Raw genomic sequence first — 26,107 nt, forward strand, 5'->3', positions numbered from 1 at the left:
TTGCTTATGAGAATATCACATGAGGCTGTGTCAAAAGCCTTACTAAAAATCAAGGTATGCCACATTTACTGCTTCCCACCTATTCCTTAGGCCTGTAACCCTCTCAAAGAAGAAAATTAGGTTTGCTTGGCAAGATTTGTTCTTGACAAATCCATGACAGCTATTCCTTATAATCCTGTTATCCTCCAGGTGCTCACAAATTGATTGTTTAATAATTTGTTCCAATATCATTCCAGGTATCAAAGTTAGTCTGATTGGTCTACAATTCCCCGGGTCCTCTTTGTTCCCCTTTTTAAAGATATGTACTATGTTTGCCCTTCTCCAGTCTTCTGGAACCTCTCCCATCCTCCATGAGATCTCAAAGATAATTGCTAACAGTTCCAAGATTGCTTCTGCTAGTTTCCTAAGTATCCTAGAATGAATTTCATCAGGCCCCACTGACTTTAATACATTTAATTTATCTAAATATTCTTCAACCCGCTCTTTCCCTATTTGGGCTAGCATTCCTTACCCCTTGTTGTTAATATTAATTGTATTGAGTATCTGGTCACCGTTATCACCCTTTTAGTGAAGACTAAAGCAAAATAGGCATTAAACACCTCAGCTTTCTTGATGTCATCGGTTATAAGCTCTCCTTGGCCACTAATAGAAGACCTACACTTTCCTTCATCTTTGTCTTGCTGCTAAAGTATTTAAAGAACCTTTTATTGCCTTTTTTGTCCCTTGCTAGGTGTAACTCATTTTGTGCCTTTGCCTTTCTGATTTGGTCCTATATGTTTCTGCTATTATTCTGTACTCCTCCTTAGCACTGTGTCCATGTTTCCATTTTTGCAGTACAAACAGAGGTAGTTTTGGGGTCATATTTTGGAAGAACGTCATCTGTGAAAGGAAGAGTTGACAATTTTCCTGGAAAAACTAATTTAGCACAGGGCACTGGTAAATACCAGTTTTAAACCCAGTTTAAACCAGGAAACTGGCAAAAAAAATTATTATTAGAATATACTAATGAAAATTACTGAAAAATATTTAACAATTTGATAATAGTTTTGCGGTATACATATTTATATAATAATGAAAACTGAAAAATGAATGACACATATAACTTGCTTAAGAAAATATCAAACCAAAATGTATACATTATGATGTTCATATTACAGATATTACTATTATGCCTACTGCAGTTTTACTTTTTACAACTCAAGCTCTAAATCTATTGCCTTATGTGACTAAGGCCTGGTCTACACTACGCGTTTAAACCAAATTTAGCAGCATTAAACCGATTTAACCCTGCACCCGTCCACACAATGAGGCCCTTTATATCGATATAAAGGGCTCTTTAAACCGATTTCTGTACTCCTCCTCGACGAGAGGAGTAGCACTGAAATCGGTATTGCCATGTCGGATTAGGGTTAGTGTGGCCGCAAATAGACAGTATTGGCCTCCGGGCGGTATCCCACAGTGCACCATTATGACCGCTCTGGGAAGCGATCTGAACTTGGATGCACTGGCCAGGTAGACAGGAAAAGCCCCGCAAACTTTTGAATTTCATTTCCTGTTTGCCCAGCGTGGAGCTCTGATCAGCACGGGTTGCAATGCAGTCCCAAATCCAAAAAGAGCTCCAGCATGGACTGTACGGGAGATACTGGATCTGATCACTGTATGGAGAGACAAATCTGTTCTATCAGAGCTCCGTTACAGAAGACAAAATGACAAAGCATTTGAAAAAATCTCCAGGCTATGATAGACAGAGGCCACAGCAGGGACTCAGCACAGTGCTGCGTGAGAAGCGTAACGGAAAGCCAAAGAATCAAATGGATGCTCATGGAGGGAGGGAGGGGGTACTGAGGACTCCAGCTATCTCACAGTCCCTGCAGTCTCCGAAAAGCATTTGCATTCTTGGCTGAGCTCCAAATGCCTGAAGGGTCAAAAACATTTTCCCGGGTGTTTCAGGGTGTATGTCGTCAATTTACACCCCCACCCCCCCCCCCGAAAGAAAAGGGAAAAAAATCATTTCTTGCCTTATTTCTTGCCTTGTCACCCTATGTCTACTGCATGCTGCTGGTAGACGGGGTGCTGCAGCGCTGAACACCAGCATCCCCTTCCCTGTGGCAGACAGTACAATATGACTGCTATCCATCGTCATCATCAGCCCGTGAGTGCTCCTGGCTGGCCTCGGTGAGGTCAGCCGGGGGCGCCTGGGTAAAAATGGAAATGACTCCCAGTCATTCCCAGCAGACGGTACAGAAGGCTTGGTAACAGTCCTCATCATAGCAACTGGGGGCTGAGCTCCATCAGCCCCCCCCCTTTCATGTCTAAAGAAAAGATTCTGTACTGCCTGGACTATCATAGCAGCGGGAGGCTGCGCTCCTGTCCCCCCACACCCTTTAATGTCCTGCCTGGACTATCATAGCAGCTGGAGGCTGCCTCCCCCTCATTTTATCTCACTAAAAGTCTGTGTTTCTTATTCCTGCATTCTTTATAACTTCATCACACAAATGGGGGGACACTGCCATGGTAGCCCAGGAGGGTTGGGGGAGGAGGGAAGCAACGGGTGGGGTTGTTGCAGGGGCACCCCCTAGAATGGCATGCAGCTCATCATTTCTGCGGGATCTCTGGGGCTCTGACACGGAGTGGCTGTGCTCTCTGGTTCTCTAGTACACTTGCCCCATATTCTAGGCAGGACTGACTATTTTTAGACGAAAAATAAAGGGAATGACACAGGGAGTCATTCCCATTTTTGTCCATGCGCCCCCGGCCGACCTCAGCGAGGCCACCAGGAGCACCCATGACAGCAGCAGACGGTACAAAAGGATTGATAACCGTCATCACCAATTTCCAAATGCAAATGGTGCAAAATGACTGATAACCATCATCTCATCGCCAATTTACAATGGCAGACGGTGCAATAGGGATGGTCATCGTCTCTGCTACCTTGCAAAGGCAAATAAATGCTGCTGTGTAGCACTGCAGTACCGCCTCTGTCAGCAGCATCCAGTACACATAAGGTGACAGTGACAAAAGGCAAAACAGGCTCCATGGTTGCCATGCTATGGCGTCTGCCAGGGCAATCCAGGTGAAAAAGGGCACAAACTGATTGTCTGCCGTTGCTTTCACGGAGGAAGGATTGAGTGACGACATTTACCCAGAATCACCCGCGACACTGTTTTTGCCCCATCATGCATTGGGATCTCAACCCAGAATTCCAATGGGCGGGAACTATGGGATAGCTACCCACAGTGCAACACTCCAGAAATCGACGCTAGCCTCGGTACATGAACGCACACCACCGAATTAATGTGCTTAGTGTGGCCGCGTGCACTCGACTTTATACAATCTGTTTTTAAAAAAATGGTTTCTGTAAAATCGGAATAATCCCGTAGCGTAGACATACCCTAAAACTAAGTGTAATGTGGTGTGCATTAATGAAACAGTTTTTAAACTAGAAAATGCCTTGAACTGGGAATAATTAGTTTTTTCTGGGATGGTAAAACCCAGGATTTTACCTGGTAAAAACCACCTCTGTATATACCATCCCTGGTGTAAGGTGAACTGAATATGCTGTGAGAAACTGCTTCCCAGAAGGACTGATAATGCATTAACTCTCTCTTTCCCATACTGTCTTGTGATCAGCCAATAAATTGTCTGCACTTGGTTATTTGGTCTCTTGAACATTTTTAACATGGAACTAAAATAGTCAAGCAAGTGGCTATACTTTTGATACCATCACCCTCTCAAGAAGGAGTAACCTTGTCCTGTTCTCCCATAAATGCTGAAAGACACTAATTATCAAATGATAAAATCCCCTTTACAGCTACTGAATGGTAGCAATTCTCCTTAAGGACCCTCTCCTCATCACTCTGCCTTGTTCTCTCTCGGATTTTTATGTCAATCTCCTCCTCTTCCCAGTCAGTTTTCATGGCATACAAAAGAATCATATGTTAACTGATTATTGCTAATTAACCTCACAGTAAGGTTCTGCAGTTCATTTTTATCTATTTATTTTACATAACGACAAAGTTTGGACCAGAATTAACTTCAGATGCTTCACTTTAAAGTTTTCAACACATTTTTATGTTGTATATGAGGAATTTATTCTGTACATATAGATTTTATCAAATCTCTTCTTTCTGAAAATGCACATACTACTGTAAGCTTATGGGAAAAGAAAAAATCATTAAAAAAAGATTACACAGAATCAAATTACACAGCACATCAGTTTTCAAATGACATTTGTAACCATTCATTTATCAACTTCCCAAACTTTGTCCCGAGCCTTGCATTACACAGAACATTTGCAAGGAAGACTAATCTCAGATGCATGGATGCGGACACTGGATTAGGACAGAAAAAAAGCTTTACTTGAAGTTTCCAATTTTGTATGCTATACATTATTATCCTGTGTTTTCTTTTTTTTAAATTAGGGTCCAGAGCTAAGCAATTAAAAGACCAGAAGAAACAACCACCAGTAATATACAGTTTCTAATATAGAAAATGACTTTTTGTTGTATAACAAAGGCTAACATCTGAGAAATTCTTATAGTTATATCTGAAATATAATGAATTGTTTTGGCAACATCCCTTGAAAACGGTAAGCATTTATTTTACTGTGTATTATCCAGAAATTGTCTTGAACATTTTGTTTATTGACCAATGCCTGTCACCTTCCCTTTGAAGTCAATGAAAATTCAGCGTGCAGATAAACCAATAGCAAGATATGGCTGTCTGCACAACATTTTATTAAAACATATTGAGTGATCAGGTTTAAACTGGCATATTAAAGCAACATCCATCTAGTCCCTTCAGCAGCTTCTAGTGTTCCAACCGGGGGTTGTTTGTTTATATTTTCCCAGAATCATTCTGAAGACTGACCTAATCCTGCAAAAAAATGAGTACACTAGAGTTATTCTTAACGCTCTGTTCAGCATGCTACTAGTTTTAAGATTCAGTTTAGGCATTTGGACACTATTCAGTAAATATGCCATCCAAAGGACTATTCACACTCTTTAGGGCAGATGCTCAGCTGGTTCAAATCCTAAGCTCAATAGAGCTATGACAATATACGCCAGCAGAGGATCTGCCCTCTGGCATTGAATACGTTCTTGAGAATATGGCATAGGAAAGAGAGAGATATAAAAAGCCAAATGGACAATATTTACATATTGTTCTGGAAAGTTATTTAAAGTAGCAGAACTGAGTGTAATTCACGAAGACTTGAGCTGATGAAGGAAAGTATGCAACTTAGAAAATAGATTCAGATTGTTTTTCAGACTGTCAAACAACATGACCAGGTACATTCAATGAAAACTCCATGTTGGAAGGCATGCGTTTCCTGGAATGAAGAGACAATAGGACATTTACTATAAAAAAAAAAAAAAGTTTTATAATATTGGCCATCCCCAACAAGATTCATCTGTCATTGTTTCACTGAATATAGGTTAGAGAATAAATGAATTAAATGTTTATAACCAATATTTTGGTCAAGAGGTAATAATCTGCAGGTGAGCAAGAAAATATATCTTTAAACCATTACCTTGCAGCAGTCCTCTATTATTTCTGTATAGGACTGTAATTACTCGGAGCATTCTCTCCGAAGAGTATGGCTTTTTCCCATTTTAACAATACCATTCAAATCTGACAGTTATTCCTTGAAAAAAGGAAAGTCCACAGAAAACCTGACTCTCGTACTTTCCGAATAACTAATGACTGTATTACATGTTGAATTTTCACTTAAATTATTAGAATTTCCTTATGTCCCTACAGCTAATTATATGTTTTTGCAATAATTTAAAGATAAAATGTAGTGATTAAATTGTGAAATGTTTTGCATTAAACCTGGCTCATATGTTTTACTGATCATCTGAAGTTACACCTCTACCTCGATATAACGCTGTCCTCGGGAGCCAAAAAATCTTACCGTATTATAGGTGAAACCGTGTTATATCGAACTTGCTTTGATCCACCAGAGTGCGCAGCCCCGCCCACCCGGAGCGCTGCTTTACCACGTTATATCCAAATTCGTGTTATGTCGGGTCGCGTTATATTGGAGTAGTGGTGTATTTTATATCCATATCATTCATCAAGTGTGAACTATATCATAGTTGGCTATTTTCCCATTTGCTTTCAATTTTTCTGAGCAGGAATCAGATAAACTATACTTATTTCATGTATAACGAGAGTTAGGATGGTAAAACTTGAGCTGCATAAATTTTTCTGCAAATTTTAGCCTTATGGCTTTTCAAGCCATTTCTAAAACATCTGGCAGAAATGCAAATGAAGATTGCCTAGAACAAAAAAGTTTCACTCTATCTGAATCCGTCAATTGATTTCCGCTCTCATTCCATAGTTCTCTCTCATTTTGGAGGCTTAGCCAAAAAAATGGCCAAGTAAAATTTAGATGTACAGTAACACCCCTGTCTGAAGTTAAGCCAAAGATGGGGAGGTCACACTGCAGGTTACCAGATCTTGTGAATTACCGGGAACAAATATGACTAACGGTTTTAAAAGAAAAAAAAATATCAAGGATACTGAATCACAAAAGGCACCAAACTCTTATTTTGACAAAAATGGGCTCATTTGAATTACTTATGCTAATATCTCATACTTCAGCAGAGCCTCCTTCAGTGTGGGCCAGCATAACCCTGAAGTGTCTCCACTGGTTCAAGGGTCTGAAGAGGCCTCCAACAACCAAGTCCCTCTGCTCCCAAGAAGAGGGAGAAGGAGGCCACAGTCGGGGTCATATCTAGTTGAAGCAGCTGGGGTGGACTCTATAGCCATCCTGAATAATTCAAGTATCTCAGTCTGGGCTGAAATTTGTCTTGGTCAGAGATGGCACAATGTACTGGGTCCTGCTTCATGCTAAGGTGTAAGTTGGGTGGGCAGTTAGCCTTGTTATCAGTTTACTTTTCCAGAGTTTGTGTCTGACTGAGGAAAGGATGGAGCTCATTCAGCATCTATGTAGCAGGGAATCCATCTCCCGAAGCTGAGCCTTCCTTTGGGAGCCAAACATGCACAACTGCCCCATCAATGCACTCAAAGAATATGGAGGATCAAAAAAGGCACTTTCTGCTCCGGAGCTAATTGCACCCTCTGGACAGAGTGGCGTGAGCCCCTAGAAAGCTACAGCACATTAAAAGTCCTTAATGAGAAAGAATGTGCTGTAACTTTGTATCGATGTGAAAGAAAAAAGTGTTTTATTATCCTATTGAAATGTGAATTTACCTAATGGAGGCATAGGCATAACAGCCCCCGCAAACACTGAGTTTAGGTGTTGGGCGCTGTAAAAGTGAGTGCACCTCTATTGCAGCTCTGGGGAGGCAGAGACAACTAGCAGGCTCTTTAGTGGGAGGAACTCCAATATCACAGGGATGGGTATAGCACAGAACTAGAATAGAATTTAAAAAAAAAAACAAAAAAAACCCTAAATCTGTGTTAACAGCCAACAAGTTCGACTTTGCCTCCTAAAGGAGGAAGACAAATGGAAGCTCCACTGCCAGAATCAGTGAGTATGGCTGAGAGGAAGACTGTGGACAGTACCCATCTATTTTGCTAATCTCTGAAATAAAATCATTGTTCTCCATACTATTCAGGCTCACAAACAACCTGAAAGTCCAGTTACATAGCTGACAAACAAGGTAGATTAAATCAGCAAACTGATTTACTTGTCTCCATAATATCTGAATATTAAAACCCTGATAAGTCCATGGAGATTAAATTATTGAGGAGCGATAGATTGTTTGAAATGTATGATGTAAATGTGTCTAAATCCTGGAGCCCTTACTTTAACACCCACTGGCTTCAAGAGTTTGTATGAATAAACACAATCCCTAGTGAATTATCTGTATTTCTAGAAATAATTTTTGTAAGTGTACACCACTTGTTCATGCTTCTCTATAGCTTTCTTGAGAGAAACAAACTTTTTAACATATGAGAAAAACACATTAAAGGTTTAAATGATTAAATTAAAATTTCATTAGCAGGAAGTAATCAGTGAAATGCATCCAAGCTTAAATCTGCTAAATCTACTAAGACTTTTTTTTGGCTTTTAGTGCTCACTGACGCAGCAGTGTAAATTTGATGCAGCATGCTGTGCAAAAGCTTCTTTGTATCTTTTAATCCTAAACCCATGAAATGATGCATCTAACCATTGTGTCACCTCACTGTGAAGCACCGTTCCTTTTGCTACAAATTAAGAGATGTCAGGTTAACCGAGATTTTCCTATTAAGGTTCAAATTCCTTACTAATAATGCTAACAATTGTGATACAAACCTTTACAATGGTTGTCTATAGTTAAACATTTGTCAAGACATATAGAGATAATTTGTTAATCATTTATTTGTAAAACAATAGCAACACAGCTTCAGACCATACTTTCATTTTTAGCAAATTTTCATTGAATCATAACTATATATAGTGCATTTCTCTAACTGTAGTCTGTTCACAGTCCGTAAAAATATATTTTCAAAGTAGGAAAGATATTAGAAAATTAGCAATAAATCTTTTCCACCTATAGTAGCAGTTAACCTCTGGGCTGTGCAGCACCAGTTAAACACGTTTCTATTTTTTTCATAGACAAGACTGCTGTGAAAACAAATAAAGCCAAAATTAATTTAATTGTTTAGCTTATTCTCAATTTATAACTTGATTTAAATATACTATCATACAGAAATCAGACAGCAGGCAATCCGAGAACATCAACCATCATCATGCTTATCAATTTACTGAGAATCCATGAATGTCTTCATTGACATGCCTACTGTAGCTCATTCCTGCTGAAGACAAACATTTAAATGAAAGAACTGAAGTTACATGGCACTCCCACGCAGAGTGCTGTTATGCACTCTGCATAAGATAGTCACAAGTGGGAACTTTATTGTCTTATGTGCACTTTCATGATCTTAAAGAGTGTACAGCCAGGTTACACAAGATCAGTTGAAGCATTTTGTCCGTTTTAGTGCAACTGCACCGGTATTTCTCCTTTCATGTTCCCACCCGTGCACCCACTTAGAAGTTTCCTACTCTCAGCTCTTACGTCTCTTGGGTAGAGAGAAACATCTCCCATCCTCCTGACCAGGGATTTTAAGGCTGTGCAGCTCCTTGCCTGACACCAATGTCCCCAGCAAGCCAGGCTGCCTAAAAGGCTAGCGTCTGTGCTTTCCTTTCTCTCTGAGGGCTATGACAAGCATATTGCCTGCAGTTAATAAATTACCACACAGCTCCTTCTAAGCAAGCACATTTATTCCTAAGGCAAAGACATTACAAAGATAACATATTAAAACAATGCCAGCCAGCTGCTACAACAGGTGGCATTGATGATGCTGGTGGTGATTGGGACAGCCCCAGCTGAACATAGGAGGAGAACACACTGAGAAAGTCTGGGGGGGGGAATCCCTCCCCTTCAGAGTTTCTACCCAATCATTCACTAGCTTGGGGAGCACGAGGGGTGGATTCATTTCTCACTCTCCCCTTTAACTGATTTAAACCCTACCCCAGGCCACATCGAGCCTCTCTTTACTCCATTCCAGCAGTCACATCCTCCCCACCATGTACTGGTAGCCTCAGGGCTGCGTTTTGCAGATGCTGCAGGTCTGACCAATCAGCTGTTTTACGGTCAGGAAGGAATATTTTTCTTCCCATAAGAGCTAGACTGGCAGAGGCCTGGGGAGTTTTTCACCTTCCTTGCAGCATCCTGGATGTATAGTTAAACAGGAACAGAATTTAATAGCACTAGTCACTAAGGATGTTAGTTTGTCACAACTTGCACGTGATTTCCAGTGCGGTTAAAAGGATCGGCTCCCCAAAGTAAAAGACCTGGGATTTTACCAAAGGGCCTTGTGCTCATGGAACAGAGACAGACCTTGTAACCTTCATGAGCAGCTGTCCCCATTTAGTACCCTCTGTCCCCCTCGTAGGGGAGGAGGGAGGGTGTAGGATTCAGAAGAGCAAGCTGACTCCTAGGAAGAAGAGTCTACCCTGAGTTATGGGTTATATGCCGCTTAAAATCCATCCCCGTTTGTCCTCATTCACTGCTGTGTCTACATCAATAAAATAACCTACATGCATGCTAAAAAGCTTACCAGAGGTCACCCCCCCACACACACATACACTCCAACCTACAGCGCTGGTAGGTTTCGCGCCTTCAAAACCCACAACTGGGTTTTCCCCAGGGTTACAAAATTCATATCTATCTCAGATCCAGATTAGAGACGGTTGATTTATCCAAAAGTCTGTTGATCTCTGGAGAATCCAGTTTGAACCAGAATATGTGAGCCAACCGGAGGTGGTACCTTTCTGGAGGTGTTGTAACTCGGGTGATTTGTCTTAATCATCCTCTACTGCTTTCACTTGCTGGATGAACTGTGGTAAACCTCCCGTACACAGTGCCTACAATCCCAGGCCCACAATGATACATAGATCAGTCACAGTTAATATGATAGGGTCTCCTTGTTAAGCCTTGCTGCTTAACACAAATAAGAGAAGCTCTGAACTAATTCTGTAGGTACTTAGAAGAGGATACTAACTTGTTACTAAAAGTACTTTTTGCTTTTGCCTCACTATTTGGAAAAAGATGTACAGAGGAAGGTGCCCTATAACACTGTTTTCCCTTGTGTAGTGAAGAGGAAAATTAGGCATCTTTATGAGGTACATTCAGGTCAATGAAAAAGTGTCTGTTCACATTAATAACCACTAGAAAATCTGCACTTATTTCTACAACTGGTATATATCTCCAGAATTAGTAAACTGTCCTATAGGAAGGAAAAATTATTCATGGAAGATGATAAAGTCAATGTCCTCTCTATATAGGGGACTTTTAGAAATATGATTGTTCTTACAAAGATGCTGCTCAATCCCAAAAGTGACATTTGTAACTTGTTGTGACTGACGTGAAAATTAGGTTGGTCAACACCCAAACCACTGAAAACACATATACCCAGTGCACAGCACCAGGTTATAGCAGGAAAGGTTCAAGAGTTCAACTGCTTCTGAACGAGTTCCTACTAAGTAACAGTGAAAGGCACAAAGCAATACATTATCCCAGGGTTAGTCATGTTAACAAGGAGAATTCTCATAGTTACTTGACACTAATGCTTCCCCTAGGAAACAGTGCAGCTTTATTATATTTACAATAAAAATTCAATTGAAAAACAAACAAAACGTTATAAAATTGTTTAAAGTGCCTTGCTGCTTAACAAAAATAAGAGAAGTTCTGGACTAATTCTGAATGTATTTAGAGGAGGAAACTACCTTGTTACTAAGATGACTCTTTGCTTTTGCCTCATTATTTGGGAGAAAAGGTACAGAGGAAAACCATCAATATCCAAGATTATCTGAGACAGCCCAAGAGAGATTAGCATTAACATGAGAACGATGTGGATCAAGGGCAGTACATGGCGCTAAATGCTTTTTCCTCAGAGCAAAAACAACACACCTTATTGACAGGCATTCACTGGATTACCAGAGATGGATCTTAAATGTAAGGAGAGAGGGAAGGGGGAGAGAGAGAGAAATGTGTTTACAAAAAAACTTGGAAGAAATGTGGGTACATCAAGGTTTTAACAGTTTACTTTAAATAACTGCGCTGAAGTGAAAGAAGAGTTTTCAGATTAAAGAACTAGTTTCAGCATCAATATTTTTCTACATTTACTACAGCTAGTATGATTTAGACTATTTCTTAAAACTATTTAACCAAGTCTCAAATGTTCTACTACAACTAACAGTAATAGCAATGCCTTTAAAAGTTGCTCAGCAACAAATCACTAACTGATTTTCCACTTGGAACAATTGTTGTTACATATAGTTTACCCATTTGTATTGTGCCCTTCAACAGAGTAACCTTTAATGAAACATTCTGATAATTATACCTTTCAGCAAACTTGTTTCACAGTATCATGGATGGTACCATCTAGCTCTTGAAAATGTACAGAAAATGAATTGGTGTCAATGTCTACAACATGCAACTGAGTATATCCTCCTTTGTATCATATCCACCTTTGAATGCTAATGTCATTAAGGCACAAATGCTTTCCACTTCCCAGCTTTCAAAGCGATAACATTTTTCAAAACGCACATAATGAATATAAAAATATACATAAAAACACACACAATACAAATATGTCAAAAGCACTGTATCTGTGGCACCACAGTTCAAAATAGAAAATTGAAGGGGGGATATTTTGGGGGTGAGTTTTTCCCCCCAACTCAGCCCTACTTTCATTTGACAGAAAAAAAAAATGATGCTCTTTCTACCCTAGAAGCATCATTAAATTAAGGGCAACAGGGAGAAAGGAATAAATATGTATATTGCCACAAAGATAAGCAAAGCTACTTAAGTGACTAGCTGATCATAAGCTTATTGTATTAGGATTTAAAAAGTAAGAAATTACAAAAAAAACAAACCACAGCACAGAGCACTTTACATTCTCTAATTATTCTTTGGAATATAATTCTGGCAGGGATTCAAAAAATTGGACTCATCAGGGGTGAGTGGGAAGCTCCCTCTGACAAGTGTGGGGAGCCTAATCCAGAAACAGAAGAGAAGCGTAAGACAGGAAAATACAATTTGTGTCTATGGTTTTCAGTTTCTGGAAAACCACAGTCCCAGCCCAAAGCCCTACTAGCCATTGCAGAAACCAATCTATTTCCTGGCTCAGGAATATTAAGATAAGATGGTCTTATTTTCCTCTGGCCAGGCTGTGGAAAACAACTTTTGATTGGGATCAGGCTGCTCAGTAATCAATTTTGGCTTTCAAAACTAATCATAGCACAGTATTGCAAGCTTAGATTTTCCCTAGCAGCTAAGCTGGTTCTTATTAGATGTATATAAGCAAAGAGACAGAAACTGACATGCTAGTGGAGGAGTAACAGAGACTGATGCTGGCAGACCAGGTGCCAGCTCATGCCAAGGCCACTGGGTCTCCCTGAATGCTGACAAATGCATAGCTGGAAACAAGCCTGGTTTTAGTATTGTTAAAATAGATATTAGAGTTGTAAGCATGTGTTTAGTCTTTAATACAGGCAGCATCCTACAGGCATTTCATAATCTGACTGATATCATCTGTATTCCATGATATAAGGTAATATTTAAGTGCTTGCTCTGTGACTATAAAAATGTTTGGTGAGACTGTAAACCCCCGAAGAGGGGGGAGACGCATTACCAACTGTGAAACACTAGCAACAAGTATTGTCATCTCCTCTCCAATAAAATCAGGTCTATAGACACCAAAACATTGTGGAATATCAGCGAACAAAAGACTTTGTTAATTACTACCCCCACATCTATTACTCCAGAAGGAATTCTATGCCACTACGCACACACAGAACTCATGTCTCCTGAAGATTTTTTTCTGTTCTCTGCAGAAAATACATTCTGCCAGAGAGGCACTGCAGTTATCCCTTTTTCCCACCAGGAGTTGCTGTGGTGCCAGAAAAGAGGGCAGCCGGCTCACTGGAGCTGATAGGGAGGAGAAGTGGCTGTGGTCTCACAGTGGCTTTCCTGCAGGGCCAGGTAAGACGACACAAGATAAGGGGGACACAGACGAGAGCAGGGCACATGGGGCTGCTGGGCCAGGGGGGCGGGGGAGAGTCACACTGACTAGGTTCAAAAGGGATAGTAGGGGGCCAGACTGAGGAGGGGGGTGCATGGGAGTGGGGGTGCAGGGGCACACTGGAGCAAGGGAGAGGGTATATGGGGATGGGGTGCAAGGACACATGGGGATGGGGAGGATGGGTGGCTGAGTCAGGGTGCAAGGACATATGGGGAGGAGGACACAGACACAAGGGGACAGAGGTAGATGTGCCTGACTGAATGGGAGAGGCTAGGGGGTCAGCCAGGGTCTGAATGGGGGAGGCTCCCCAACTCCCTAACAATCCCTCCCTGCCAAAAACCTGTTCCACACTTCTCCCACCCACATCCAACAACCCTCCAGGTTCACTCCCAGGCTCCTTCCCAGCAATTACTTCCTTCTCCCTCAGCTCTTCTATTACCCCAACTCCCCCAAGCCTTTGCACTGCTTCTGAGCAGTGCAGGAAATATGCTTCTGTCCTGTAGTTGAAATGAACTGTTACTGAAAGTTCTGCATTAATATACCTAGTAAACAATCTATTTGTCAAAAAACATTCCCTGAATTTTGTTGTTGTTGTCGTCATCTGTATTGTTACCGACATACTTGCTGACAGGTTTTTGAAATAAATTACTAAAATAATTGAAACTGGCGTAATTATATTATGTTATTTTGACAAATAAAATATGCATAATTTTTTGGTGCAGAATTCCCCCAGGAGAAATCTATGAAAAGGGTAGTTCACAAGCCTTCATCCCATCACAGCTGGAGGAAGGGAATAAAAATCCCTGTTAAGGAGAAATCATCATCACTGGGCTGCTTGAAAAGCTGAGAGGGCAATATTTCTAGGCATAAGCAAGGGATCCCCAATCTGCTTAGCTTGGGTTAGCCCTAAAGGGCACATAAAGGTTGCATATTATAGCAGCTACTATTACCTTTTGGAACCTAAGACCACAATTCATTTGTGTGTGTACGTTTACCTGCTTTAACATTGTAAGTAAGTCTCGTTTCTTCACTTAGTTAATAATTTTTTAATTTATTACAGGATTGGCTATAAGCATGGTCTATGGTGAGAGATCTGAGGTGCAAGTGACCTGGGGTAAGTGAATGGTCTTTGGGACTGGGAGTAATCTGAATATTATTGTGATTTTTGGTGTAAGGGACCATCTATCACTAAGGCAAGCTTGCCTGGATAGCAAGATAGTCCCTTTAGACACTCTGGCCTGTCTGTGACTCCATGTTAAGACTCTTATAATGCTTTAGGAGTTCACACTTGTTGTTTGGTTGGTGAAATCTAATTACAGAACATACCACCAGTTTGGAGTTCATGCCCTATTCCTTGATGGTCTGCCTTGAGGTTAGCACTCATGGTAATGAGCCACTCCAGACAGCTTGACAGAGATCTCCAGGGATCACATTTGGGGAGCTGCTCATGGAGAGGATGATTTCTTCTCTCACTCAGTCAGAACAGCTACAGGAGCTAGAAAAAAGGTTCAACAATGGTATGGTAAATCCTTGGATCAAGCTGATGGTTGAGGGATAATGACAAGTCTGTCTGAAATACTGCTCTGCCACATCAAACCCTTCACAGAAAAATAAAATGTCCAATGAGACCACAACCTGGCTCCATCAACAATGTACAATCAAAAGAAGTCTTTGATGGTCTATATCTAGACACTTCTATTCATATAAGGAACATTCAGGTCTGTTGCTATGACAATTATGTACTGTGACCTCATCAGAAGCTGAGAGAAGCCCAAACCAACAGTTGTTTTTACTGCAAACATTTCACACCATTTCCTTGACTCTAGTCTGTACTTTGTCAACAACAATTGTACAGAACATGCGTATAGGTTAAAATGTGTTTCCTGCCACTTATGCCCACCTAGCACAATTTCTGATTTCAACCCAGGGTAGGGTTCAAACACAACAGTACTAAACTCGTGTTGATTATGAAGGTTAAAGCTTACAATTCTATTCTAAAGCATCAAGAAATAATTCCCCACAATGACACGCTTTGAACATTTGTGAAGTTTTATGCTTTTTTTGAAATTATATTCGTTGTCAAGCAACGCTTTATATCTTTCCTAAGGTAGCAAAGGCAAACCTATTATAATGGACGAGCAGAAATTATTACTGTGTTAGCTTTTTATGTCTTGTCAGGAATCATGTGATGATTACCTTTCAAAGCTCACTGTTTTCCATTCATTTTAATACAACGCTAAAACTCAACATACAGCTGATATCACTGGGATGGTGTTTTCTATTACTCATCCTACTGTGATACTGATGTCTCTCTCTAAGGAATATGCTGCATACTTCCCAGGCATTAGCTAAATCAGATTAACAGACTCATGCAATAAAAACAGAAAGTAACAAAAAATTCATGGTGTGGTATAACGAAAAATGGATTAAATTTTAAAAAAAAAGTCAATTTAAGCAACTAAATCACAGTCATACAAAAAAAGGAGGGTCCATTAGGGATTCAACTTGATACTACGTTCTTCGGTGCCTAGACATTTCAGTGATGGAAGTCCCATAAATGCAATGCATTACACAAGCCACGCCTACTTCTCCCCAATAACTTTAGACATCTCAATCAAATTTTCCTTACTAGCAGGGAACCTACTGCTTGCTGCCAGCTTTGAACAACCAACCCACTATCTCCACATATGACAAAAAAAACTGGGACAAACACTCAAATCTGACAGCTTGCTGGAAAGAAGTAGAGGAAATCAATGAGAAGAGATGTCCAGGTATATTCCCCTCCTCCAAAAGAGGAATAATAGTCATCCCAAAGGAGAGCCATGCTGCACTTTACATTATGGTGATGGCCATGTATAATCTGGCACCATAAAGCAAGACTTAAAGGGTTATTGCAAATAATATTCCTGAGCCTGCCTGGATAGTTACTTTAAACAAGAACGAAGTGCTGATACAGCGCTGATTTGTGTATCAAGAATTTCAACCCTATTACGATGATGTTGGAGCATACAGGATGGATTATTTTTATGCACAGAAGCACAAAAATAATTGGATTACAAATGTACTGTAATTTGGTTCCACCTAGTAGTAGCTTTTGAAGATTATATTTTAATGCATCTTGTCTTCAGGCTTTATATAACTTTGCAACAAATTAGATTAATGCAGAAATGTCTATTTACATTTTATATCTCCATCTAAGATGTAAAACCCTGTAAACAGAATGGAAACAATTAAAATCATCTTCCATTATTTGGCAGGGTAATTTTCAATATAAAAAGGAAACCATCATAGGGAAATTTTTCTGCTGACCTCTGAACACTAAAATGGCAGAAGATATGGTCTCAGATTCTTCCCTTAACACAACTCTATATGTACGTATGCAATTCTGTATGGGAAGTATTTTCAGTTCCACTTGTCTGCCAGACACGATAGCATTTAAGCCAGATAAAGATGACCATATATGGCGTTGTGCATTTATTCATTGATTTCTGGACATAAAATCCTTCAGGAAGTATAGACTTACAGTCAAACAGGTGTAGCTGCACCTACTTCATTAAAAAAATTACATATATAAATATGTACACACCCCAATACACCACATGCAGTAGATTTTTATTACATCCTTCTCTCCCACCCCTTGAAAGAGCTCACTATCTAAGAAAAAGGGTGAAGCAGTGCTTATATAGCACAATGAGGGGCCTAATCCTTAATGTGGCCTCAGGACATGGACATAACTAAGGCTAAGATTTTGTCATGGGTATTTTTAGGAAAAGTCATGGACAGGTCATGGAAAATAAAGAAAAATTCACAGAAACATGTGACCGGTCCGTGACTTTTACTAAAAAGATCCATGACAAAATGGGGAGGAAGAAGGCTCCAACACCTGTCACTGCTGGGGTCTTGGGGTCCCCCACCACCCACAGTAGCAGGGTAGCTGCAGGGTCCCCATGCTGCCCACGGAACAGGGCAGCTGCAGGGGCCCTGGCTCAGAGTCATGGAGTCTCCCTGCCACCCGCGGTGGCTGGGAGTTGCTGTCAGCTGGGGACCCCCTCCCGCCACCCATGAGGGCTGGGAGCCGTGGGTCCCCAGCTGACAGCTCCAGCCCCACCACCCCAAGGCTGAAGTCACAGATTCCATGACTTCCGTGACAAAATCGTAGCCTTAGTCATAAGTACTAATGATAATTATTCATCAAATGCCCCGAAACACTCAGTTTAAACATTTGGGTCTTTGAACTAACTGAAAGATGTAAAATCACCCAGGTTTATTTTCTTAACGAGAACGCCTACATCGGTTTTCAAAGTTCTGAGAGATGCAGCAAGACACTATCACACCACAAAAGTTCAACCATATCACTTACATCTTTAAAACAACTGCACTTTATTCCCACAAGCAATTCAGAAACTGCCCTCCTTTTTAAAATGGTCTGCGTTTTTTCCAACCTACCTCACAAGATCTTCTATCTGTTCACACCTCCCCATCAGGTGGTACCTGACTATCACTTTCTCATTTCACACTATTGGTATGAGAACTTCCTTCTCTTCAGCTCACAACTTGATCCGTCTTATTGTATTTCTCCATGCTTTTTCAAACCTCAATTTAAAACAACTTTTTCTCTCCGTTATTAGTCTTATAAAGGAATGCTTTAAATTATTTACCACATTCAGATTGCTTTACTCATCCAGCCTTTCCTTGTAATATATTATTTATCCTGTATTGTATTCTGGACACTGTTCTGAGATTGAGTTTATTCGAAAGACACTATACAAAACAGTTGTTCTACTGAATATCACAAAGCACTCAATTTTTTTTTTCTGATTTCAGATTTCTAAAGGACACAATCTTTTTGAGAATTACTTTAGCAATATCTTATGCAACACATAGCGTTCATCTAAAATTACTTTGGGTACTGCTATTCTGAGTAACAGGCTGAAATGATAATCACCATTTCATTTTTTAAACAATCGAAATTTCCTGGCTATAAAACCAGAACCAGTCTGCATCAAGCAGAATCAATGGGCAAAGAACTGGAATATTAATTAAGATATTACCTCAAAGTAATGTAATTTTGATTTTTTTAAAAAGAGTTAATATTGACTACCCCAACAGTGCATGAACTAGCTGGAGTGCTCAGAATAGAACTAGAAAACAAATTGCGTAATCTTGTTTGAAATGATCAGATGAAGTTATGCTGCATTTTTATTTAGAGCTAGAACATATGACTAGCAAAGCTTCACCTACCTACATAATTAGCCATCTGTTTCTTGAAATTGTATTAGTTAAATTTATATATATATTTTTGGCAACAGGAGAGCTTAGCATCTCATTTATCTTTTTCCAATCATCTCAATGAAGTACATTATCAACAGTGTGATGCAGTTGCAAAAAAGGCTAACATCATTCTGAGGTATATTAACAGGAGTGGCATATGTAAGACACAGAAGGTAGCTGTCCTGCTCTTCTCGGCACTGCCGAGGCTTCAGATGGAGTACTGTGTCCAATTCTGGATGCCACACTTTAGGAAAGGTGTGGACAAATTGCAGCAAGTCCAGATGAGAGCAATAAAAATGGTAAATGGGTTACAAAACATAACCTTGTGGCTTTTGTGCCTTTCTATAAATGGCCTTCCCCTTCCTTACTCTTTCCTACAAACTATTAGGTTTAGAGTGGGCCAGGCAGCCCAATTCCAAGAAGCAACCATTCCATCTGAAGTATATGCACCTGACTGAGTTTTAGTCTTCCAGTTCTTGTAACAAGAAAAAGATTATTCCAGAAGTAGCCGGCAGGTCACTGCACAGGGAAGCCTGAAAAGCACTGTGCTTCTGCCACTGGAAGAGGAAAACAATCTCCCTAGCACTCTCTTGCTGTAGAACAGTGGTCCTCAAACTGCAGGGCATGCTCTCCTATAGAGAAAGTTCTGGGAGGCACACAGTGGGGCCCAGGCCAACCCCCATGGGGGCAGGAAGGGAGTGCCATCCTTCCAGCCCTCCTCCCCCAACCCCATTCAGCCCCCAGTCCTACTCTGCCTCCAGGCCTGGACCAGCCCCTATGGGGGAAGGGGAAGGAGCACCATGCTTCCAGCCCCACTCCGCCCCCAGACCATCATTCCCTCTCTGGTCCCAGACCAGCCCTGCATCTAGCCCCAGCTCCTCCTCCATCCCCAGTTCCACCCACAGACCAAACTCCACTGAACACGAAGCCTTGGTTGTGCAGTAACAAAGGGGGGACATGGACTGATTCCGATAATGGTTAAGGGTGGGGCGAAACTGGAAAAGTTTGTGCACCACTGTTGTAGAAGGTATAAGGATTATCCATTAATCATCAAAAGTGAATGCTGTAGGAAGCTACAAAACAGTATTTTGTTAGAGGCTACACAGGCAATGTGAAACCAGACAGCATAGTCTCGAATAACTTGTCAATCCCATTTCAAAGCCAATGCATAATACCAAATAACGAGGACAGAAAATTTAATCTATATTTCAGGTTGTCTCAACAAATACACACTTCAAACATATATCCACAAGCCCCTGCCTACAGTTTTTACCCACTTCTCTATTTCAGCCTAATATTTCTCCTTTCTTTTGACTCTGTCACAACACAGCAGGACTCAGATCACTTCGAAAGACGGATTATTCAGAATCTGAATTTCCAGGGATTCGTTGTTGAAACTGCAAGAGTAATATAAAGTTCACTGGCCTTCTTCCTGCAGACTATGAGCTCTGCGTCTGATGGTTCTAGTTTCCTATAGCCTCAAAATCAAGACTCCCAAGAGTGTCAAAAGTCTTTTTTTGTGGTAGTACCACTATGTTTACCAAACCACAACACTGCCAACTAGACAGATGAAGTAACACGCTAAGCCTGCCACTTTTATAGTCATACAGTTTATCAGAAGTATTTTCTTTAAACCACTATGAAAACAAATCTTAAATCTTCAATTGAAACAGAATTCTAGTGGGCCTATATTTTTTCAGATCAAAGGTCTCTTATTCTTTATCACAACTGTTCACTCAGTTTCTCTACACAGACTTTCCATTTTTCTGCTTAACGGTAACTTTGCCAGCAAAGGCCCATTAGAGCTCAGCTAAACCAAAGCAACAGTTTTAATGCTATTAAGCATGTAATCCAATTAAGGCATTTCTAAGTAATATTTATCATTAAAGAGAGCTGTAAGTAAACAGCTAGAGTCGTCCATATCTGAAGATAAAGTATGTGAATGCTTCACATATCTTTCTGTGAAGACACTAGTTCAAAACAATAAAAAGAAATAGAATACAGGTATCACAAAACCCATATTACTGTTTTTAATTTTCTAGGAGCACTCATCCTCAACGGGATGCAGTATCTTCATGATTAACTTATTCAGTGCACTTAGGCCAAAGAATCACACAGTAATATTAACAAATATAAAATCTATTATGAGTTTAAACTGCCTTAATAAAATTATGCCTCCAGTGCATCTGTGGAAAAGAATGTATTTTATTAGTTAACATTCCCAATCTACATTTAAAAAATACTATCTTCTATTAAGTCTCCAGTAATCTTATCTCTACACAGATCAGAATACCAACTCTATTTGCTACAAGCATATATGAGAGAGAGAGAGAGAGAGAGAGAGAGAGGTATACACCACCCCCCAGGCAACAGAATAATCCTTCCTTAATTTTCATTTACACCCTATCACAGTCAGTTTAATTGTATTAAAAAAAGATGTCATTAGTAGTTTAGGAGGTGGTGGACTGAGCAGTTTATTTAGACAATATATTCATACTAATGAGTCAAACTGATAAAACAATATTTTGAATGTATATTAAAATACTGATTAAAAATAAATACAAGCTTCATACTTATGCACGATGTAATTTTAATCCATTTTCCTTATTCCACCCCATAGATTTTTTTGTTACTTTCTGTTTTTATTGCAAGAGTTCTGTTAATCTGATTTAGCTAACGCCTAGGAAGTATGCAGATTGATAAAGTTAGATCTCCTCAATACTGGCCACTGCTGTATACCTACAGTGTTTGTTTGTATCAGCAATCTCACTTTCATGATCCCAATTGTGTTTGAATATTGTTCTGCAACTTGTCCTCTCTATAGAGAAACTCTAAAAATCTGACTTTTGACTTACTATCCTGTTTGCAGATTAATGACTGCACACCAAAGGAGAACAGCAGAGGACAAACTGAAAGGTGAGGTTTTTGTTGGTTTTTATTTTTCTTTTTGTGACTGCATTTAGCAACTTAAGCCTTTTTGATTCTCAAAGTATTATCAATAAGATTTATTTTAAATTTCAAAAGAATAACTAAAAATTATAATTAAGTGTTGGCAAAGCATAATGTTCCAGAGATGAAAGGGCAAGGAGATGAGTTTTCTCTGTGAAGTATGTATCCATGTAGTCTGAAAAGTTAATGAAATGCAACAACAAGAATTTGACCATGGAATTGTGAATAACTTTGAGAAGTGAAAAGCTGTAACCATCAGTGGATTCTTTGGGAGTTTAATTTAACAAATACTTCTAGTTAATGACAATATGGTATTCCTGTTGTAGTTTTTGCTTAAAATGCTTAAGTTTCATACAAAGAAACAGGCTCTCCAAGGCCACTGAATTACAGCCATCCTGTAAGTGTTGGAGAAGAAGAACGTAATATAAACTGCATATTTGAATACTGTGCAGGATGCTTGTATTCGGAACAAATTATGTATGACAGTGGTCCTAGTACAGATAATGTATGTACAGATACTTGTACAGTATATGTCATCCTCAGTAATGCAAGTGTTTGTATTTGTTTTGACTTGATGAGGAGCTAAACAAGATTAGCCCTAATCTTATTGCAAGAAGATATAAAAGGATTACACTCTACTGAAACAATGTTGAAGAGATTACAGCAGAGGAAAAGGTAAGGAGCAGAAAGAAACAACAATGTTGATAATTAGCAGTTTCACATCATCCACCACTACATGCTGCACTGCCAACTTACCTCCAAACAGCTACTAGAGGCTCCTGTTTTATTAATTCAGATTTTAACAAATGAATACATGCAATTCAAATAGCACTCCAATTTGATTTTTTCAATTTAATAACATGAATGATCTTTAATAACTAACTACTTGGTTTTATTTTTATCAGTCAATCCTACGTCTAAAACATCCTTTTCCACTTATGGTGCATCAGTAATATTCTGGGGTAATATACGAAAGCAAATTATAGTGTAGAGGGAATGTTCCTTCAGAGTGAAATCCACCTCTTTTGCAGAGGGTCAGCCAAGGCACTACTTAAGTCTCACTTAAACCCTGAAAACAGGGCTGAGGGGGATCAATGTGGTTTATGTGCCTGGAGCTGTCCCTCCGCACAAGGTTAAATTCCATCCTGAAAGATTTGGCACTTCACACATTTCCACAGCAAAAGAATTTGTGAACCTCAACTCAGACCATTATTAAATTGCTTTGGGAAAATGGTGCAATTGCTCTAACAACGACTGCAATACTTTGGCTACATGTGATAAGTGTTGAAAGCACATACCACCATAACTCAGTACAGAATGCCACTGAAGACTACACTAAGTACTCAATTTTCATACTATGTTGATTACAATTAGTTCTATAGGTTTTAGCATGATTTGTGCGGCACACACCTATTCATTGCCAAATGCCAAACTTAAAAAAAAAGAATCTTTCTTGCTTTTTTTTTTTTATAAAAGGGAAAAAAACCCTAACAAGTTTTAATCACGGGTCTACAACATTGAAACATTTCAAATTGTCATCAATACCTCCTATTTGGAAGATGTAAACAATAGTTTCATTATCGGTCATGTCTACTAAGTGAAGCTATTATAAATTAGTTCAATCTCATGTTCTGAGGTAGTAGAGGAGATGTGTGCCTTGTTTTAAAAAAAGTCATTTTGCAAATTGTGGTCTTTACAGATAAACAGATTCAACAACTCATTCAGTGAAGACACTAATGAAAAAATTCCATCTTACATTATGCAATATGAGACACTAAGATTAGTAGCATCAACAGAAGAACTAAGTATGGAAAAAAGAGGGAGGAATCCTCTTGACAAAATTACCAGGGAGCCATGTGGTATCCCGGCCTTATGTTCAAATTATAGCTGCAAATTCCTGACTTTGTAAACTAAAATCATGTGTGTAGCTGTCAGTTTATGCTCAATAAGTTGCAATTAAGACAGGGTGCTTTAAAGACTGCTGCACAGCAGGTGCACTTACCTGAAGCAAATTAAACTCTTGATTAAAAATTGTGCCAATAAATAAGTCTGTACTTTACATTTTAAAATCACTCTATACAAACTCACTGCCTGAGCTCATCGTCATTATGAGGGAAACCACTAGAGTCTAGACCAGGGGTAGGCAACCTATGGCACGGGTGCCAAAGGCGGCACGTGAGCTGGTTTTCAGCGGCACTCACGCTGCCCGGGTCTTGGCCACTGGTCCAGGGGGCTCTGCATTTATTTAATTTTAAATGAAGCTTCTTAAACATTTTAAAAACCTTATTTACTTTACATACAACAGTAGTTTAGTTATATATTATAGACTTATAGAAACAGACCTTTTAAGAACGTTAAAATGTATTACTGGCATGCAAAACCTTAAATTAGAGTGAATGAATGAAGACTCGGCACAGCACTTCTGAAAGGCTGCCGACCCCTGGTCTAGACTCAGTTCACACACAAAATCCCAAACTAGCTAGCCTCCGAGGTAGGAAATCCTAATGAATAGGCTAAGTGATAGTAGATCCCAGGATCTGCTGTTGGTTAGAAGAAGGGAACAAAGAAATCCATTTTGCATCTCACTTTGAATGTGACCAAGTCTGGTGTTCTGACTATATCCTGAGGTAAGTTACCCTAAGAACACCACCTCCACCCCCCAACTGTTCTAACCAAATGAAATAGGTAGGCTATCAAAGACAAGCAAAAGAAACAATTACCACCTCATGCATTGAAAAAGGAAGGTACCGTAGACGCCTGAGTGCAAGGTCTCTTGCATCCTTAAATAGCAGAACTAGCAAATGTGTGCAGTCGGTGTGCAAGTGAACCTAAGAGCCCTTTATGCCAACTTACAAAGGGCTCATGCCACCCAGTGTTGTCAGAGTATTTAGCCAAACAGCATCTTATAAGGTATCATACAAAAACCAGTGATACGCTGGTCACGAATATCATTGCATGATGTCTGTATGGTTGTTGTATAAAGAGTTATGGATATGTGCTGATAATATGTTGTGGAGGGGGTTGATAAACGAATCTGTCCTATGCAAACGAATGTTGTTTTGCCTGTGCCTTCACTGTAAATTAAGCAACGTGATGCCAGAGACAATGGAAATTTGCATCTGAGTCCACAGGAAAAGCAAGCTGAGAGGAGGGTGGGGAAGACAGGATGGCTTCCTGGAGCACAACCATCTTGGTGCTGTGTATTAAGGTGAAAAGTGTGTCCTCAGTGAGCCAACAGGCTGTGTATTCCGTCTCTTTGGAGACAGAGGACTTGGTAATTTCTATCACTGTCCAGAGAGAGGGATGGGACATCTCTGGGAAACTGGAGTTCACTGCATGTTACCTGCAAGGCAAGGTTTAGATTGGCAGTGTCAAGGAATTTCCTGGTCAGGAAGACAGACTGATGTGGCATGGAGCTTAAGCTCCAGCAAAGGAGCTTATAGTTTTGGGCTCCCTGAGGAGCACGTCACCGGGTATAATTTTTAAAAAGAACTAAGTCCCATTTTCAAAAATCACATAAATCACTTAAAAACCTAAGTCCCATTGACTTTTGTAAGTGATGGCTCTCAATTTGTAAGCAAATTCTACTTTAAACCATATATATGCCAAACCTAGGTGCAATATGGAATTAAAAAACAACAATGGATGCTGTGCATTACAGATGAACACACATTACTCATGACAGCAGTTATACACACAGACAGTATCTGAGTGCCTTATGTGTTAGGAACTTTAAACCCACATCTTATCTGTGCTGTATTAAATTACAGTTTCACAAGTACACTCTGCCATCATCTGAAATATTCTCAATACACAAGTGTTTCAGAGGTATGGTGATACCACAGTGACAGGGACACTGTGAGACAAGAGTGAGAGAAAAGATAACAAAAATACAAGGGACATCCCAGAATACTGCTATAAAATCAGTTTAAACTATTTAAGATAAATGCAATTCAAATATTGTTTCAACAGAAAATATTTCTATACACAATCTTTTAGAGGATATTCTTTTCTATTTGTCTGAACAAGAGAATTTGAAAAAGGTAAAATCTTTCCAATTAGAACCCACTGTTTAATTTTAATCAGAAGCAAGTAACCCTAAAGGAATCAAGTTTTCAGATCCTAATGCACACACCCACACGATGAGAATCAACCAATGAATGGGTCTAAAGACTATTCCAAAAATCTTGTTAGAGTCACTCATATTTTAGGTGGATGAGGAATTTAGGATCCTGAAATATTTAGAATGTGTTAGATTTTAAGACCTTGACAAGAAATACACCTGAATATGCCAGGTGCAATTTTAAAATAATCAGGAAGTGAATAACTGTTTATTTGAAGTTTG

At 39.7% G+C, this 26,107-nt stretch overlaps 1 protein-coding gene across 3 annotated transcripts in view; it reads right to left on the reverse strand.

Moving 5' to 3' along the window:
• Positions 1 to 26,107, reverse strand: part of PRKCA (protein kinase C alpha) — a 285,848-nt gene that overhangs the window by 215,793 nt on the left and 43,948 nt on the right. The window contains exons 1-2 of one of the 3 annotated variants that reach the window (XM_044982464.1): positions 15,178 to 15,218; positions 14,869 to 15,037 (exon numbers count right to left, since the gene is read on the reverse strand). The exons of the other annotated variants lie outside the window; for them this stretch is intronic. Of the exons in view, the coding sequence (XP_044838399.1) occupies positions 14,869 to 14,926 (58 nt within the window). The 5' untranslated portion in view covers positions 14,927 to 15,037; positions 15,178 to 15,218. Of the gene's footprint in view, positions 1 to 14,868; positions 15,038 to 15,177; positions 15,219 to 26,107 lie in introns of those variants that run through there. 3 annotated transcript variants of the gene reach the window in all.

This window comes from Mauremys mutica, chromosome 12 (genome assembly GCF_020497125.1).
Source record: "Mauremys mutica isolate MM-2020 ecotype Southern chromosome 12, ASM2049712v1, whole genome shotgun sequence".
Lineage (NCBI taxonomy): Eukaryota > Metazoa > Chordata > Testudines > Geoemydidae > Mauremys > Mauremys mutica.